Source organism: Phyllostomus discolor, chromosome 14, assembly GCF_004126475.2.
Source record: "Phyllostomus discolor isolate MPI-MPIP mPhyDis1 chromosome 14, mPhyDis1.pri.v3, whole genome shotgun sequence".
Classification (NCBI taxonomy): domain Eukaryota; kingdom Metazoa; phylum Chordata; class Mammalia; order Chiroptera; family Phyllostomidae; genus Phyllostomus; species Phyllostomus discolor.
The window spans coordinates 37,155,530-37,171,861 of record NC_040916.2 but is presented as its reverse complement, the minus strand read 5'-3'; the positions used below and the strand labels follow the sequence as shown (position 1 = coordinate 37,171,861).

General features: G+C 51.5%; 1 protein-coding gene across 2 annotated transcripts; it reads left to right on the top strand.

Moving 5' to 3' along the window:
• Positions 1 to 550: 550 nt before the first annotated feature.
• PGB (pepsinogen B) lies at positions 551 to 8,859 on the top strand. Of its 2 annotated transcripts, none has more exons than XM_028503264.2 (9): positions 551 to 596; positions 1,125 to 1,312; positions 2,436 to 2,553; positions 3,067 to 3,185; positions 3,864 to 4,063; positions 5,375 to 5,497; positions 7,381 to 7,528; positions 8,345 to 8,443; positions 8,664 to 8,859. In XM_028503264.2, exons 1-9 carry the CDS (start codon positions 551 to 553, stop codon positions 8,814 to 8,816), a joined length of 1,194 nt encoding a protein of 397 aa, XP_028359065.1. In that variant the 3' UTR covers positions 8,817 to 8,859. The 2 variants fall into 2 exon arrangements, with proteins under 2 accessions (XP_028359065.1, XP_028359066.1); XM_028503265.2 differs by having other exon boundaries at positions 551 to 606; positions 1,156 to 1,312.
• The last annotated feature ends 7,473 nt before the right edge of the window (positions 8,860 to 16,332 follow it).

Here is a 16,332-nt window from a genome sequence, read left to right as displayed (position 1 = left end):
ATGTTGGCTAATCTGAGAACCAAGGCATTGAAATGAGACAGCAGACTGCCGTGGACCCTGAGAATCACATATGGAGAGCTGCAGGTGAGGCTGATCCGAGGAAGAGGCAGGAAAGACGTGGAGAGGAGACTGCAGATCTCAAAGAAGCACGTGCCCTTCGGAGGTGGGAGCGAACGGTTCCGCTGTTCCGGCAGAGCTTGCCACGCACATTCCCCAGTAGACGCGGGCACCGGGGTCTTTTGTCCCCAGCACACTTTACATTTGTTATCACGGCCTGATCTTTAGACTCCATCAGCAAAGCCATTAACTGCTTTTTAAATAGACCACAGAGTGGACTTTAAAGACCTGCATGCCTGCCAAAGGGAAAAGCAAACAGCCCTCGGACGTGCAGGGGAGCAGGCTGGCACAGAGCTGGAAAAGCCCACGTGCCTCGGGATTAAAAGCCCGGGGAGGTGAGGGTATAAGAGAGGGACCTGACCTCCCTCTGCGTGTCCCAACACGGGTCTGTCGCTGTGTCCTGAGTGTTGGCAGGCGGTTGAAAATCAGCGCCATGAAGATCCTGGTCTTGGTCTTGGTTTTTCTACAGCTCTCGGAGGGTGTGGAAAGGTGTGTATTGGGGTTCAGCTCCATTGTGAATTCCAGCACTAAGGGAGCCAGGCGAGATGGGGAAGAACAAAGGGCTTCCTCTACGGGTCTCTTGCAAAGGTCAGCTTGTCTCTTGGTACCATGAACTGAACTGCCACTGGGGGCCAGGACTTGATATGGATGGGTGGATGGGTGGAGGGATGGGTGGATGGAGTGTGTGTGTGTGAGTGTGTAAGCGTGGGTTGGGTGTTGGTGTAAGAAGGGTGGACCATCCCTGTCTCGAGCTTAGAGGACAGACTGGGAAGAAACAGACATTTATTCTCTGGAAATAATAGATCAGCACACCCCCCCCCCCCCCCCCCAAATATCATGTAGTGCATTTCTGTGCTGGGGCTCCTGGAATGACTGTGGCGGTCAGAACTCGCTAAACTCCAGGAGGATTTCCTGCAAACAGGTGCTTCCGGAGTCGGGTACAGGAGCGGTTTGAAACCCTAGGTCGGATCATTGAGAAGAGAGGGCTTGAGTGGGACAAGGCGAAGCTCGCCCCTCCTCCTCGCCCTGTGTCTGCAGAGTCATCCTGAAAAAGGGCAAGTCCATCCGCCAGACGCTGGAGGAGAGGGGCGTGCTGGAGCAGTTCCTGAAGGCGGTCCCGAAGGCGGACCCCGCTGCCAAGTATCACTTCAGCAACGACGCTGTTGCTTACGAGCCCATCACCAACTACCTGGACGTGAGTGAAGGGGGTGGCGTGTCCGTAACCCTCGGCGGACGGCCGTGTTTGAATACTTATCTGTCCCCCTCGGGAGCTCTGATCTGGCCTCGCTCCTCCCTTTCACTTTCCTGTGGAAAGTATCTGCATAAATGAGGGGCTGGTACCACCTGCCAGGTAGCAGCTCCCTGTCCTTCCCTCCTTCCCCTCCACCAGCCCATCTCTCCAAAGCCTCACTTCCGTGGTTAAGAGATTCACAGCGGGAGCGTTCGACTCAGTGGAGCGATCCCAAGGAAGTCCTAGCGATGAGCCGCAGGAGGAAGAAGGAAAACCCGTGCAGGGCCCTGGGAGAATCCCCAGAGCCTCCGGACTGTGTGTGCCCACCCCCACCCCCCGGAAAGATGCGCTGGTGTCCAGAGAAAGTATCCCCACGTTCCTGAGGCTGCAGTGCCTGCCCAGGGCGTCTCAACTGCCTGGTGTCCTGTGGACTGTCCTTAGGGACGTGTCACGTAGGGCGTCAGAGCTGGAAGCCACTTCAGGGACCTCACATGTTATGGATGGAGGAAGGGGAGGTGGGGAAGTGACACGGGAAATTCACTTAGAACTTAAATCGCCGCTCAGTGACATTCTCTCCTGGCTTTCCCTGTGACCTCTCGTCCTAGACGTCTTAGCACCCTGTGCTGGTGTGTGACCGGGAGGGAGGAGGGCAGTGGAGGGAGTATCTAACACTGGAAGAGAAGGGGGAGAAGTGTGTGAGTGTGTGTGTGTGTGTGTGTGTCAGAGAGAGAGAGAGAGAGAGAGAGAGCGAGAAGGAGGAGGAAAGGAGAACAAAGCGACTCCTTCTCCAGTGTTGCAGGCTATGGCATAGCGCGGTAAATCTATGGGGGCATCACCTTACCACAAAGGAGAAAACCCATTTAGAAGAATTGTCCTGTAAGACTGTCTCAGCCGGTCAAGGATGAATAATTAGCAACAAAAAAGTAAAATACTGCGGACAGCCAGCTCCACACAGGGTGGAGAAACTGTGGCAGGAGCCTCTTTTTCCTGCAAGGAAACGATTTGGGCAAAATGTGACTTCCGGTGGGTCAGCTTCTTTAGGACGAGGCTAAGCTGCGTAGTGAGGGTGACAAAGCTTTCTTCGCAGGCTTTCTATTTTGGGGAGATCAGCATTGGGACACCACCCCAAAACTTCCTGGTCCTCTTTGACACGGGCTCCTCCAACCTGTGGGTGCCCTCCACCTACTGCCAGAGCCAGGCCTGCTGTGAGTACATGACCGCCACCACCTGCCACGGCAGGAGCAGAGTGAGGGGCGGGGGCAGGGTTGAGCCCAGCCTCACAATGTCCAGTCCAGAGTTCTAGGTGCATATCTATTGTCCAGTCCCTTTTAAACGAGGAGCATCCAGCCACCTTGCCCTCAGGCCACATTTCAGAAGTGCTGGCCATTCTGGAGAGAGGCAGCAGAAATAGACTAAAACCTCCAGTTCTTTCTACATTGTCCTTTCCCCTCAGCTCTTTCCAGTGGGCCAGGATTCCCGACACTTTTGAGGGGACCCATCCCTCGGGGAATGATGGATTGGAAGGAATTTGGGTGCTGTTTATTACCCAAGGGGACAGACTTTTCTGGGGCCAACACAGGTGGTCAGTGCCCCAAAGGACCTGAGGCTGAGCTCACCCCAGCCTCGGTCTGCCGAACCCAGGCCAGGGAGGGTAAGCTGCCTCCAAGGACTTTGGGAAGCAGGGCGTGACGGTAACAGTTCGTTCTGTCTTTTCCCAGCCAATCACCACAGGTTCAACCCCAGCCTGTCCTCCACCTTCAGAAACAACGGGCAAACCTACACCCTGTCCTACGGGAGCGGCAGCCTGAGCGTGGTCCTCGGATACGACACTGTGACCGTGAGTGATGTTCTCATGGCTTCTGAGGGGCTGGGCTTCAGCTCCCGTTTCTAGAGCCGTTAGTGGCCAGAGAAATCCACGACCAGCAGTGAGGTCCAGCCCCCCCCCCCCCCCCCGCAGCTCAGAGCTGGGGAAGACACCGAAGGCCATCTCGCTCAGCCCTCCTCCCAGGACGGGAGTCGCTTCTGCCGGGGCCTGGGCTGCAGAATGCTCTTCTGTGTCGTCTTCTTGTGGCTTCGCTCCGCCCTCTGCAACCACACAGGAAAGTCTGCTTCCTCCTCCGCACACATTCACTCTGGATACTTGAGGGCCCGTCCTCTCACTGTGTTCCTGTGCTTTTACATCTGACGCCCACAGTTTCTCCGTCATTCTCGCACACGGATTATTCCGTCAAAACACAGTTGCTGGCCTTGGCAATGGAAACTCGAACTCCAGAAAACAACCACCTCTGCTTTCCCAGCCCCCACCCTCTTTGTCTCCAAAACACGCCCGGTCGGGTGACGCTGTTGCCCTTTCACCTCCCACACCCACACCCACACCAGCGAGGGAGCTCGGCAGGAAAGAAGCCAACTCCTCTCCCTCCTCAGGAGAGGTGCTAAATTCCAGCCCTCGGGCACCTGTGTCCCGGGAGGGGTCCGTCCGTGGGAACCGCTCAGCTCCTCCGTCTGCTCGCCCCAGGTTCAGGGCATCGTCGTCAACAACCAGGAGTTCGGCCTGAGCGAGAATGAGCCCAGCAGCCCCTTCTACTACTCGGACTTCGACGGCATCCTGGGGATGGCCTACCCCAGCATGGCGGTGGGCAGCGCCCCGACGGTCATGCAGGGCATGCTGCAGCAGGGCCAGCTCACCCAGCCCGTCTTCAGCTTCTACTTCTCGAGGTAGGGGGCCGAGTCCTGGGGAGCGCTCAGCAGGCGAGGCTCTGGGGGGCTTTGTGGGTGGGTGGGTGGGGGGGGACTCAAACCTCAGGTGGGGCTCAGGTCATAAAGTTTTCTGACTCAGTGAATAAAACTTGCTACATACAATCCATGTAGCTCTGAAAGTTTATAAGCACATTTTTGGGGGGTGATTTTAAGTGCAATGGAAGAATTTTTTTATTATGGTCGTAAACCATATGATGACTCTTTTAAAAAATCTTTTGATTGATTTTAGAGAGAGAGGGGGAAGGAGACAGAAACATTGATTTGTTGTTCCATTTGTTGAACTCATTGGTTGATTCTTATATGCGCCCTGAATCGGACCAGGGATCGAACCAGCAACCTTGGCGCAGTGAGACAACACTACAACCAACTGAGCTACCCGGCCAGGGCGATGACTCTTTTCTTAAAAATAAGCAATAGTCCCTCAGTATTTGCCTAGTAAACCTAGAGACCGCTGTGTTGGAGCGGCACAGCGCTAGACTACAGAGCTAGGCGTGTGAGCACTCGCTGGCAAAGAGAGCAACTATGAGATGACAATTATAACGATGCCTCTGGCTTTCTAACGGGTTCTCATAGCAATGCCTTCACATGACAGCTTACACGTCTGCAATTAGCCTCCTTTTTCCGGTGGGGAAATGGAAGCTCAGGGAGGTTGTGAATGCTGAGGAAGGTCCCCTCCTGGCAGGTGTGAAGCTGAGACTCAAACATAAGCATCTTGAGCTGAAATCCAGAGCTTTTCCTACTCCGTCTGGCCTTGAACTTTTGTGACATGCTCTACTCCTGGATTTTTTTTTTTTTTTGTCTAGACACATGCTCCTCAGAGGACCTGAGGTCCAAATGTCTCTCTTCTGTGACTGGCAGGCGCAGGGTAGTGAGTCCAACAGCCTGTTGGTGTTACCTAGGGCCCCACCAGACCACGGCAGAAGCCGCCCCACCAGCGCGCCTGTGAGAGATCGGACCCATTCCGGGGGCTCTCAGTGGGGGTTCTCCCTCTGCCCCAGGCAGGGTTTCCTTTCACAGTTCCTTTTCCGGTGCCTGGCTTCCAATTCCACCTTTTTTACGGACAGTCCGTGTTTCCAGCTTCCTAATACTTTGCGTGTTTCTCTGAGCGTTCCCCTTTCTGTTGTGCCGTGAGACAGGTGACCTCTGGAGAGCAGCCCTCGCTCTGCGGTGCCCTGTGCCGGAGGGGGCGGGCAGGGGGGTGGGGTGAGAGAGAAGAATGATGACCCACTCGTGCTGTGGAAACTCACGCTCATCAACGTTTCTTTTCAGCCAGCCGACCTACCAGTACGGCGGGGAGCTCATCCTCGGAGGGGTGGACCCCCGGCTCTATTCCGGTCAGATCGTCTGGGCCCCCGTCACCCGGGAGCTGTACTGGCAGATTGGCATTCAGGAGTAAGTAGGGAGGGCTGTTCCCGTGGCGTGCGGGCACTCCCAGGGTGCTTCTCCAGCAGGACGGTATCTCCCGCTCCCGCCACGGCTTTGTCCAGGAGTCGCCAGACCCTCTCAGGCTTCGATACCCTCTGGCGGTCAGCTTGTCGCTGAAGGTTTGAGCTGGCCACTGAGCCCTGTGGTGCCAGCAGACTGGTCCATGCCCAGGCATGTGAGTCCCCATCTGCGTTCTCGGAAGCTTCATTGTCACAGTCACTACAGTCCCTCTCTAACCCTTCCACCGTCAGTCACAGCGGCCGCTGGTGCTGCTGTTTCTATGTGTCTGATATCTTACATATATGACACACATCTATGTGCTCAGCGTTTTGCATATATGACTGAGTGTACTAGCCACAGCAACACCAGGAGGGCAGCAGTGTGTTCCACTCTACAGATAAAGAAACCGAGGCTCAGAGGGTAAGCAGCTTACCCAAGGCACGCATTTCACGCATTGCAAACACCTGAGCGCAGGTGTGTCCAATCTCGAAGCCCACGATCAGGGATCAGTTACGCTGACAGCTGAGGTCCTCAGAAATTCTTCAGCGCATGCGGGTTAAAGACAAAACACCCTGGGCCCGGGCTCAAGGCCACACGAAAGCACGGCTCTGCCTGTCAATGGGGCTGTGTCACCACCTCCCGACCTGAGGCACGGGCTTCCCTGAGTCCTCGCACTGTGTCCCTGCACCCTGTCGGGACTTTCTCACTTCTCTGCTTTCGAATCGATCCCCTGCTGTATGACTCCTCTCCTCTGTGCTTACTCCCATGTGGGGCACAGCCCTGCGAGGCTGGGTTAATTCCTGTCTCCTCCAAAAAGTCGGCCGAGCCCAGTAATCAACCTCTCTCTCTCTCTCTCTCTCTCTCTGTCCCTCTCTCTCTCTCTCACTCCTGTAGTATTTGCCTGTGCCCCTGTCACAATTTACATGTCCTAACCATTGGGTGAGCCTCTGGGAAGTGACCCAGTGATAGAGTGAGAGAGAGAGAGTGAGAAAGAGAGAGAGAGAGAGAGAGAAGAGCTGAGGCAGGTCTGGGGACTAGTTAAATGTGCTTGGAATAGAGGTGCCTGTCTCATTCTTTCTAAAGCATCACTTGCTCAGAAAAACCCTCGTCTGACCCCCGCCCCCGCCCCACACCAGCTAGGTCAGCTCCCTTCTTCTCGGGCACACAGCGTTCCTGCTCGGCCCCTCCCGGCGCTGCTCCACTGTGTGCTTTTGTTACGTGTCTGGCGCTTCTACTAGACGCGTGTCTGTCTTGCCCCCATGGGATCTCCACGTCCCTCGGCTCACGGACTGCACCACACACGTGTGGAGTGAAGAGGAAAGGCGGAGCGGCAAGAGAGCTGGGCAAGGGACCGGGGACTGGCTCACAGGGGCCTCTATACACCCCGCGGTGTGGGGTTCGTCCACTGCCTCCGAGTGTTAGTCGCGGCCCAGTGTCTCGCGCCGTCTCACCTCTGTTAGAACAAGCTCCTCAAAAGCAGCGAGCACCGCGTGCCCCTCTTTCCATCGCCTCGGCCCCTGTAAGAGGGCCTGGCGCGTGGCGGGTGCTCCAGGTGGAGTTATTAGTCGACTCCAAGCCCTGGCTGAGTGTGGCGCGAGTGCGGGGCCCACAGGTACCTACGCGGGGGTTAAAGAAGACAAGCTCCAGTTCCTGCCAGGCCGGGACTGAGGCCGGTGCCCCGGCCATCACTTCGCACAGGAGCGTTACCTGGGCGGAGGTGGTGGTGGGTGGCTCGGCTTCCTGGGAAAGCCCGAACGTCAGAGCTGCGGGGTTGGGGGCATGAGGGGCGGACGTGGGTCACGTTGGCAGCAGAGGGTCATGACTCTCTCTGCAACTGGTGTCCCCCTCAGGTTTGTCATCGGTAACCAGGCCACTGGCTGGTGCTCCCAGGGCTGCCAGGCCATCGTGGACACGGGCACCTTCCTGCTGGCGGTCCCCCAGCAGTACATGGGCTCCTTCCTGCAGGCGACGGGAGCCCAGCAGGCTCAGAACGGCGACGTGAGTAAAGGGAAGCCATGGGACTCTTGGTTCACCCAGGCGGCCTCAACACGGCAGCCCAGGCTCGGGCAGGGGGCTCATGAGAGGGAGGAGGCAGGGCTGGGTAGGCCCTCGAGCCCCTGGCAGGACAGATCAGGTGGGGACACCTGTCAGGCATGGACCCTCCACGCCAGGAAGGGCAAGGGCGCAAGCAGTGCCGGCTCCATCCAGCCTGTGAGCCAGGAGGGGCTGCTAATGCATTGCAGGTCCTAGGAGCACACGCCAGCTGGGTCAGGCCGCTGGGATGGGACGGCACTGTCATCGGGGCACTGTGCATTTCCCCTTCCACGTGGGCTTCTGTCTTCGCTGGGAATACACCTTAGAGTGTGACTCTGAGGAGCCCCCTGTCCCCACACCTCCCCGCTTTGGTTCACGTATCAGTAGCTGCTGCTTCCTGCATGTGAGAGTCTGGGCCCAGACGGAATCCTGGCCCCCCAGGGTGTGTGTGTGTGTGTGTGTGTGTGTGTGTGGTGTGTGTGCCTCTGTTGGTGTGTATCTATGCCTTTTCTCTGTAATCATACTTTTTGAGAGTAGAAACTGTGTTCTGGGGTGAGCCCAACTCCACATGGCCATATCGATACCATCAAAAGCTGAGGGCTGAGTGTGTGTAAGGAGAGAACAGCACGAGGGTGTGGTCAGTGCTGGACCTTGCCGGCCGTGCCCTGCAAAAGCCTCCGCGGGAAGGTCGGGAAGAGAGTCTCACAGGGAAGGGGGCTCGGGCCCTGCGTCCGGGCTCCAGTCCCCTGGCGGCTACAGCTTCGCCTTTCCGTCTCCCAGTTTGTGGTCGACTGCAGCTCCGTGCAGAGCCTGCCCACCATCACCTTCGTCATCAGCGGGGCCCAGTTCCCTCTGCCTCCCTCCGCTTACGTCCTCAACGTACGTAGCTGCTCCCATGCTCCCTGGATATGTGACTGGGTGGGCCAACAGCTGTCCTCACATCTGGGCAGCTATGGGGCATCCCCAGGGGCAGGGCTGAGGGCGAACAAGAATCCAGAGACCCCAGCGGGTGCCGGGGAATACAGGCCGAGGGAGGTTCTGGTGGGCGAAGGTCTCTACAGTGCAACTGGTTATGCCCTTATGTCCTTTGTCTCCTCAGAACAATGGCTACTGCAGGCTGGGGATCGAGGCCACTTACCTGCCCTCCCCCAATGGGCAGCCCCTGTGGATTCTGGGCGACGTTTTCCTCAAGGAGTATTATTCCGTCTACGATATGGCCAACAATAGGGTGGGCTTTGCCTTCTCCGCCTAGACGGCAGGGGCAGCGGCCTGCGCCCTCCCCGCAGGACTCCGGGACTGCCCTAGCGTTTCTGGGGGCGCACGGCTGCCCTGTGAACCACCCCGGCCCCTTCTGCTCACTAGAGTCTTACTTTCTGCAGCTAATAAACCAGGAAACTCCCAACGCCTTTGAAGTTCCTTCCCAAATGTCTTTTTTATGTGTGTTCTGCTTTTAGTCGTTTATTCATAATTGAAACTTAGCAGCAGCTATTTTGGGGGCTCTGTTAATTAATCAATGTTTATTTGCAATGCTTTGATTTATTTCAACAAGTATTTATCGAGCATGCATCGTGTGCTGGTACCACGGCCCGTGCCGAGGCTGTAGCTCACAGATATGCAAGGATGCAGGGGCTATGAAAGGGGATCTGAACGAATACAGTGTCTCCCACCATCTCAACTAGAGCAAAGAATATCCTGGGAGAATGTTGCCAGCGTGGGGAATTCATGAGGGATGTTAGGTGTTACTGAGATACCTCAAGGATATTAGGTATTTGTTGAGGAGCATAGACCCAGGCACCTTTCAGGGCACTGTAGGAGAACAAAGATGAATGGGGTCGTCCCAGGAAGCTCCCTTTCTGGTGGAGAGACAGACACGTGCCCACCCCACTGAAAACTGCCATGGGGAGGAGTCACGAGAGAGTGTGTACCACGTGGTCAGAAAAGAATGAGAAAGCAATGGTCAGTTCTGCTTGGCCGAAGGGTTTACAAGGTAACATTCGAAAAGGGCAGAGAATAAAAGTGGAAGTTTGCCAGAGGAGACAGGAAAGGCCTTGCACGAGAAGGGAGCTGCAGGGGCAAGAGCATGGCCGTGTGAGGGCAGAAGGGTGTGTTTGGGTGACTCGGAGCAATCGAGGAGCTGTGACACCAGATCCTAGGGACAGGAAAAGAGAAGGAGGGAGGGGAGAGTCATAACAAGTGTTCTGTGAGTGGGGGTGTCATTTTGCTTTCCTATTGCTGTGTTATGATGACCTTCCTGTAGGGGTTGGGGAGTTGCTGAGAGGGCATGGGATGTGACTGGTAACTGGGTGCTGAGGGACCCTACAATAACTAAGGCGTGGTTCGTCTGCCACCAAAAGGCCAGTCCAGCTTTATTGTGGGTTCTGTGGAATGATTATTATACCACCAGACCACAAGGAGTAGATGCTGGAGCTGAAGGTGGTTTCCAAGGACCAGGGCGCATGGACTGGTAATGGTTCTCCTGATCATTCTTGGAGCTTGGGCTAAACCAGATGCATATTAGAGAAAAAAGGAAGGGGGAAACGGTGATGGCATCTGAGTGCCAACAAGGGTCATGCCTTCTCCCAGCTCACCACCATGGTGGCTACAGCTGGCATCTATACCTTGAATATATACCTATATATTCATATTCCGCATTCACCACTTTTATTCAACATAGTTCTGGGTGTTCTAGTCTAGCCCCAGCAATAAGACAAAAAGAAATGAAAGGCATTCAAGTTGGAAAGGATAAAGTAAAACAGTCATCGTTTGCAGATGACACCATGTATACATCAAGAAACCTAGACAATGTATGGAATAAGTGTGATGAATTTGGGGAACAGTTGAAATAAGAGCAGAGACTGTGGTTGGGACAGAGTGGGAAACAAATGAAGTTGAATTGGTGGTGGCAGTTGAGGTCTTAATAGTAGCATTATCATTTTATTATCATTAAGAGCTAGCATGTATTAACTCTAATCATGTGCCAGCCATTAAAGTAAGTTCTTTCATGCATGAGTTCAGTGAGACCCAGCAGCAATCCTATGAGACAGGAAATATTAGCCCCACTCTTCAGGGGAGGAAGTTGCAGCTCAGTGAGTTCACACAAGAGTCGGTGTGGTATGGTGGTTGGGAGTGTCAACTCGGTAGCCAGACTGCCTGGGTCTGAATGTCACCTTTGCTAATTACCAGCTGTGTGACCTCGGGTAATTGCTCATCCTCTGTATTCCTGTTCCTTTATCAGTAAAAAGGAATAATAACAATACTCAGCTCATAGGGCTATCATAAGGATCCAGTGAGTTTAATTTACATGCATATGTGCTTTAGAACACTACTCAGTATGTATGTAGTCATGTGTTATATGTGTTTGGTCATATTGAATAAATATGGATATCAATTGTGTGGGAAAAAAGAAACCTCAAGATTCCTAAAAAACAATTAGAACTGATGAGTGAACTCAATAAAGGAAGCAGGGTACAAAATGAAAATTGAGAATTTGGCTGCACATTTATACACCAAGAACAAACTATCAGAAAGGGAGATTAGGAAAACCCATTTACAATTGAATAAAAAAAATCTATGAATAAATTTATTCATATATTCAATGCAATCGCTGTCAAAATACCAAAGGCAATTTTCACAGAACAAGAATAAATAATTCTAAAATTTATAGGAACCACAAAAGACCTCGAATAACCAAAGGAAACTTGAGAAAAAAGCAACAAAATTGGAGGCATCATGTTACCTGATATCAAACTATACTACAAGGCTACAGTAACCAAAACAGCCCGGTACTGTCATCAAAAGAGTCACAGAGCAATGACATAGAATAAAGAGGCCAGAAATAAGCCCAGGCCTTTATGGTCAATTAATCTATGACAAAGGAGGCAAAAATGTACAATGGGGCAAAGACAGTGTCTCCAATGGTGTTGGGAAACTGGACAGATACATGCAAAAAGTGAAACTAGACCACTTTCTTATATCCTATATAAGAATAAATTCAAAATGGATTAAAGACTTAAATGTAAGACCCAAATCATAAAACTTCTAAAAGAAACCATAAGCAGTAAACTCTTTAACATTGCTCTTAGCAATATGTTTTTTGTAAATGTCTCCTTAAGCAAGGGAAACAAAAGAAAAATAAATCAGACTATATTAAATTAAAAAGTTTTTACACAGCAAAGGAAACCTTCAATAAAACAGAAAGATAACCTGCAGAATGGAAGAAGATATTTACCAATGATACATCTGGTAAGGGGTTACTATCCAACATATATTTAAAACTCTTACAACTTAACACCAGCCCCTACCCCAAGCCAAAATAATACAATTTAAAAATAGAGGACCTGAATAGACATTTTTCCAAAGAGGACATATAGATGGCCAATACACACATGAAAAGATGCTTAATGTCACTAATCATCAGAGAAATGCACATTAAAACCACAATGAGATATCACCTCACACCTGTCAGAATGGCTGCCAGCAGTAAATCAGCAAACAATAAGTGTTGACAAAAAACAGTGGGCAAGGCCTGTGCTATCTGCACCCAGCAGACCTGCACACGGCAGCAAGAACTTGCAAGTAACAACAGACAACGTGGAGGAGTCACCCCACACCCCCCATATTAAACCCCCCCAGGACAGCGAATGCCTTCTGGGTCCCTTCCGTGCATGTAAAACACTAAAGCTGGCACAGTTAGTCCGTGGCCTTGTGATGGCGCAGGACGAGTCTGCCCAGTCAGCGACCCCAGTTTGATCCGAGACATGATGGAGGGAAGCAGGGGGTGGGGCTCCTCAGGCAGTCGCTGTGCTGGTTCTGATGACCTGGAGAACTCTGCGTCCTGGCAGCGAGTGCCCAGCGGGCAGTGAGTGTCCGGGGTGGGGACAGTGAGTGCCCCGCGGCATCACCAGATGCTCACGTGCGCAGGGGTTTTCTCAGCACTCTGCTCTGTGTCCATGGTGCTTACTTTCTGATCTCGGAGCCTGTTCTCCAAAACTCCTGTTCCCTCTAAAAGCGGCCCCTGGTGTACATCGTTTTGCGCATACAGGTTTTTGCAGACCAAACCCTCCCGGGAAAGGGTGAAAACCAGGTTTATCATCTGGTATCACCTGACTTCAGCTGGGATTAAAGACAGGCAATCTACTTGAATTGTTCTCAACTTGGATGTGCATTGGAATCACCTGGAGAGTTTTACACACTCATGTTTGTGTCCAGTCCTGGGAATTCTTACCTGCTGATATGGGGTGCAGCCTGGTGCACAGGGTCTCACAGCTCCTGAGGGCCTAATGGACAGCCGCGGATGAGGACTGGTCCTCAAGCAGTCCCGGGGGCTGTGGTCCTTGGCCTCGGTTGGCACGACACACGCCCGAGGTACTTTTAACAAGAGGGTGTCTGGGCGCATGCTCGCCCTGCGTGCCACAATGGCTGGGGAGGAGCCAGGAAATCAGTATTTATTTTTTTAAAGAACTCCAAGTTTTTTGACCGTAAGTTAAGATGAAGGGCATTTCTCTCATTTCAGAGTTTCTCAGGCTCTGCAGAACATTAGAATTACAGGATAAAATTGAAAAGAACTGGACCCCAGGCAGGGATTGCCTCTTACCGTAGGGGTAGCTGTGGGAAGGCATCAGTACTTGCCATCTACCAAGGGGACTTAAATATAGAGTGAAGTGTGCGGGCCCCTGCCTTCGAGGATAAAGAAATGTGAACGTGGCAATCAGTGAAGAGAGGATGCATTCAGGGGCCAAAAGAAGTACCCGATAAACCAGTGTTCCATACCAACAACAGCGTTGCCAAAAATCAAAGGTGAAATAAAGATACCTTTAGAAAAAAAAATAATTGAAATGGTTGTTAGAAGACTCAATTAGAAAAAAACAATATCGTGAATTCGCCAACCTGGGAAAAGTTATCCCGCTGATAAATGGAAATGCAACAAGAAACGAAGAGCAAAGGAAAGGGGTTAAAACATAGAAAATTGTAAATGAACTCCCGTAAAGCAATAGTAGAGTGTCACAAAAAGATTAAAATGTGTGACATGAATAATTTTAAAAAGGCAGAAAACAGAAAAAATGCAAAGTGTTTTAAGGTATCGGCACTGCAAGGAGGGGGATAGGTAATTATTTCTGTTAGACAGTACTGAGTGAGAGATTCAGGACTTAACCATTTCTGCAACTGTGAGGACACCTGTGTGCGATTGTAACAGGAGTACAGAGAGAACAATGAAGTCATGCAAATATTTACTTGAATCAAGCCAAGCAAAGAGTTGCAAAGATGAAAAATCAATCCCATTTACAATAGCATCAAAAATGAAATACTGAATAGTAAACTTAACAAGGAAGTGAAAGATCTGGAAACTTCAAGATGCTGATGAAAGAAATCGAGGAACAAACACACGGAAAGATACCCTGTGTTCCTGGTTTGGAAGAATTGATATTGTTAAAAAGTCTGTATTTCCCAAAGTCAACTCCATAGTCAATGCAATTGATATTGAAAAGATTCACAATCCATTAAAAAGGCTGACGGTGGCATATGAGAATATATACACACATATAAACGTACTAGATAGACTTAATATTATATCAGAGACTGAAAACTCAGGAAACGAAAATTATCCAAAATTGAAGCAAAAAGGAAAACAAGTGGAAATTACAGGGGTAAAAAGGACACTGGGGACATGGGTCACACCATGAAACACTCCAGGGCGGAACCTGAAATCCCACAGAGTAGAATTACATCTAACGAGAGACGGGCAGAGCCTACCCACCTGCAAACTACAACGTGCACTTAAAGGGGAATTAAAGAAAATATAGATAAATGGAGAATTTTATCACCTTCACACACTGCTAGGAACACTTCTTGAAGGGCATCGATTCAGAACATATTTAATAGTACATTCTTTGGGTGTCAGATATACTTTATTATTAAATGTATTCACATACTGTAGATCACATCTTAATTCTGGAAATAGTAAATGTAGAAAAATGAACATCTTAGAATCAAAAAGCTGTAGCATCTGAACCACTGGCTCTGAGAGATCCCACTAATAAAGAAAATGGACCTTTGATCTTATGAACACACAGAAAAAGCTACTTCATGGGTCTACGGAAGGCAAACACGTTTCAATTAAGAACTCTTATCTATGGATTAACGTGAATATTTTGAGTTTGTCTTAACTGAAAAAGTTCAGCAGGGGTTACTCTGACATGCAGAGTGAACACTGCCATCGGAGGAGACGTGGAGGGGGTCCCTGGGAGAGGGGTTCCCGGGAACTCTGCCTCACTCATCACTGTGGTCCCCACAGACGCCAACCATGAATTCTTTTATGTTGTCCTTGACTTCCTTCATTGACACGAGTTTGCTGGCCTTGCCCGAATACGGAATGTCCAAGGGCCCAGGGAAGCCCACCAGAGGACAAACAGCAATTTACCTCCTTGAGTAAGGGGGGAACGGAGCACTAGCTGGGGGTCTTCTGGGGAGAAGCTGGTGCCTTAGTGGGTTTTCGACGAGAGTTGCGTTTCCTGGGAAGAGCAGCTCCCAGAGTGTACACTGGTTACGGTGTTTGGGGCTGCAAGCCACAGAAAGAGACTCTCTGGCTGACTTAAGCCAAAACATAATTTATCGGAAGGATACAGGTATCCGAAGGAACCCAAGGAAGAGAGTCTTGAGTGGAGGAGGTGGAGTCATGCATTATTTATCCAGTAAGTATTTACTGAGCAGCTACTGGGACCCAGGCCTGTGCTTCATGCTGCAGAGAGACCAGCAAACGAGACAAACGTGGTCCGTGCCTAAAGCCCCGTGGGGCACACAGAGAAGAAATCAAGAAAGGAAGGGAAGGGAAGGGAAGGGAAGGGAAGGGAAGGGAAGGGAAGGGAAGGGAAGGGAAGGGAAGGGAAGGGAAGGGAAGGTGGGGAAAGGAGAGGAAAGGGAGCGAAAGAAGGGGAAGGGAAGAAAACATGAAAACATCCATCAGATAACCGCCAATCACAATAGGAGCAATGATGGCAGCAAACAGGATGGTCAGGGGAGTCTTTTCGGAGTAAGTGACACGTGAGCCGTGATAAAGAATGAGAGGAAACCGTGCCTACAAAGGATCGGGAGAGTAATTTTCCAAGGAAATGGTAACAGCATTGGCAAAGGCCTGGAGGCAGGAAGGAGCTTGGCACAGCCTTGGGAAAACGGGCGGCTAGAGCTTAACAATGGAGAGCTTAACAGCTCTTCAACCCTCTGGACCCTCCGCCGGGGAGTTCCGGGGCTTTCCCTGTAGAACTGTCGTTAAACGTGACTTGGGTTCAGGGACCCTTAGTGTCTGTACTGCTTTGTTCCAAGTTCTACCTTACCAGGACCTATCCTTCTATGTCAGGGGCTTTTTTCAGAAACGAGGGAATTGCTGGGAGCTAGACACCAGCCCAAGAGGCACTCACTATAGGGAATATGTAATGAGGACAGCTAAAATCCGTCCCATTTTCCCTCTCCAGGAAACAATGGAGGCTTTGGAAAATAGGATGAAGAGGATGAAGGAGAAGAGGATGAAGGAAACAGGATGAGCCAGACTGCTGATCGCAGCGGCTCTGTCTGCCAGCAGAAGCACTCTCGACGGGACAGGGCAGGGGCTGGGAAGGGAGTGCACAGGGTCTCTCGGCCCCCCAAATCCCAGAGCAGAGACTCCTCAGCTTTGGAGGGGAGACTATCCCAGGTGGTTACATAACCCTCATGTTGGGAGAGTTGACACCTTCACGGGCTTGCTGAAGAGGTTTGGGGACTCAGGGGCTCTGGTGGCC

Coding starts and splice junctions, on each gene's coding strand:
- PGB (XM_028503264.2), top strand. CDS start 551: ATGAAGATCCTGGTCTTGGTCTTGGTTTTTCTACAGCTCTCGGAGG. Junction 1,313..2,435: donor CCATCACCAACTACCTGGAC/GTGAGTGAAGGG, acceptor CTTTCTTCGCAG/GCTTTCTATTTTGGGGAGAT. Junction 3,186..3,863: donor TCGGATACGACACTGTGACC/GTGAGTGATGTT, acceptor TGCTCGCCCCAG/GTTCAGGGCATCGTCGTCAA.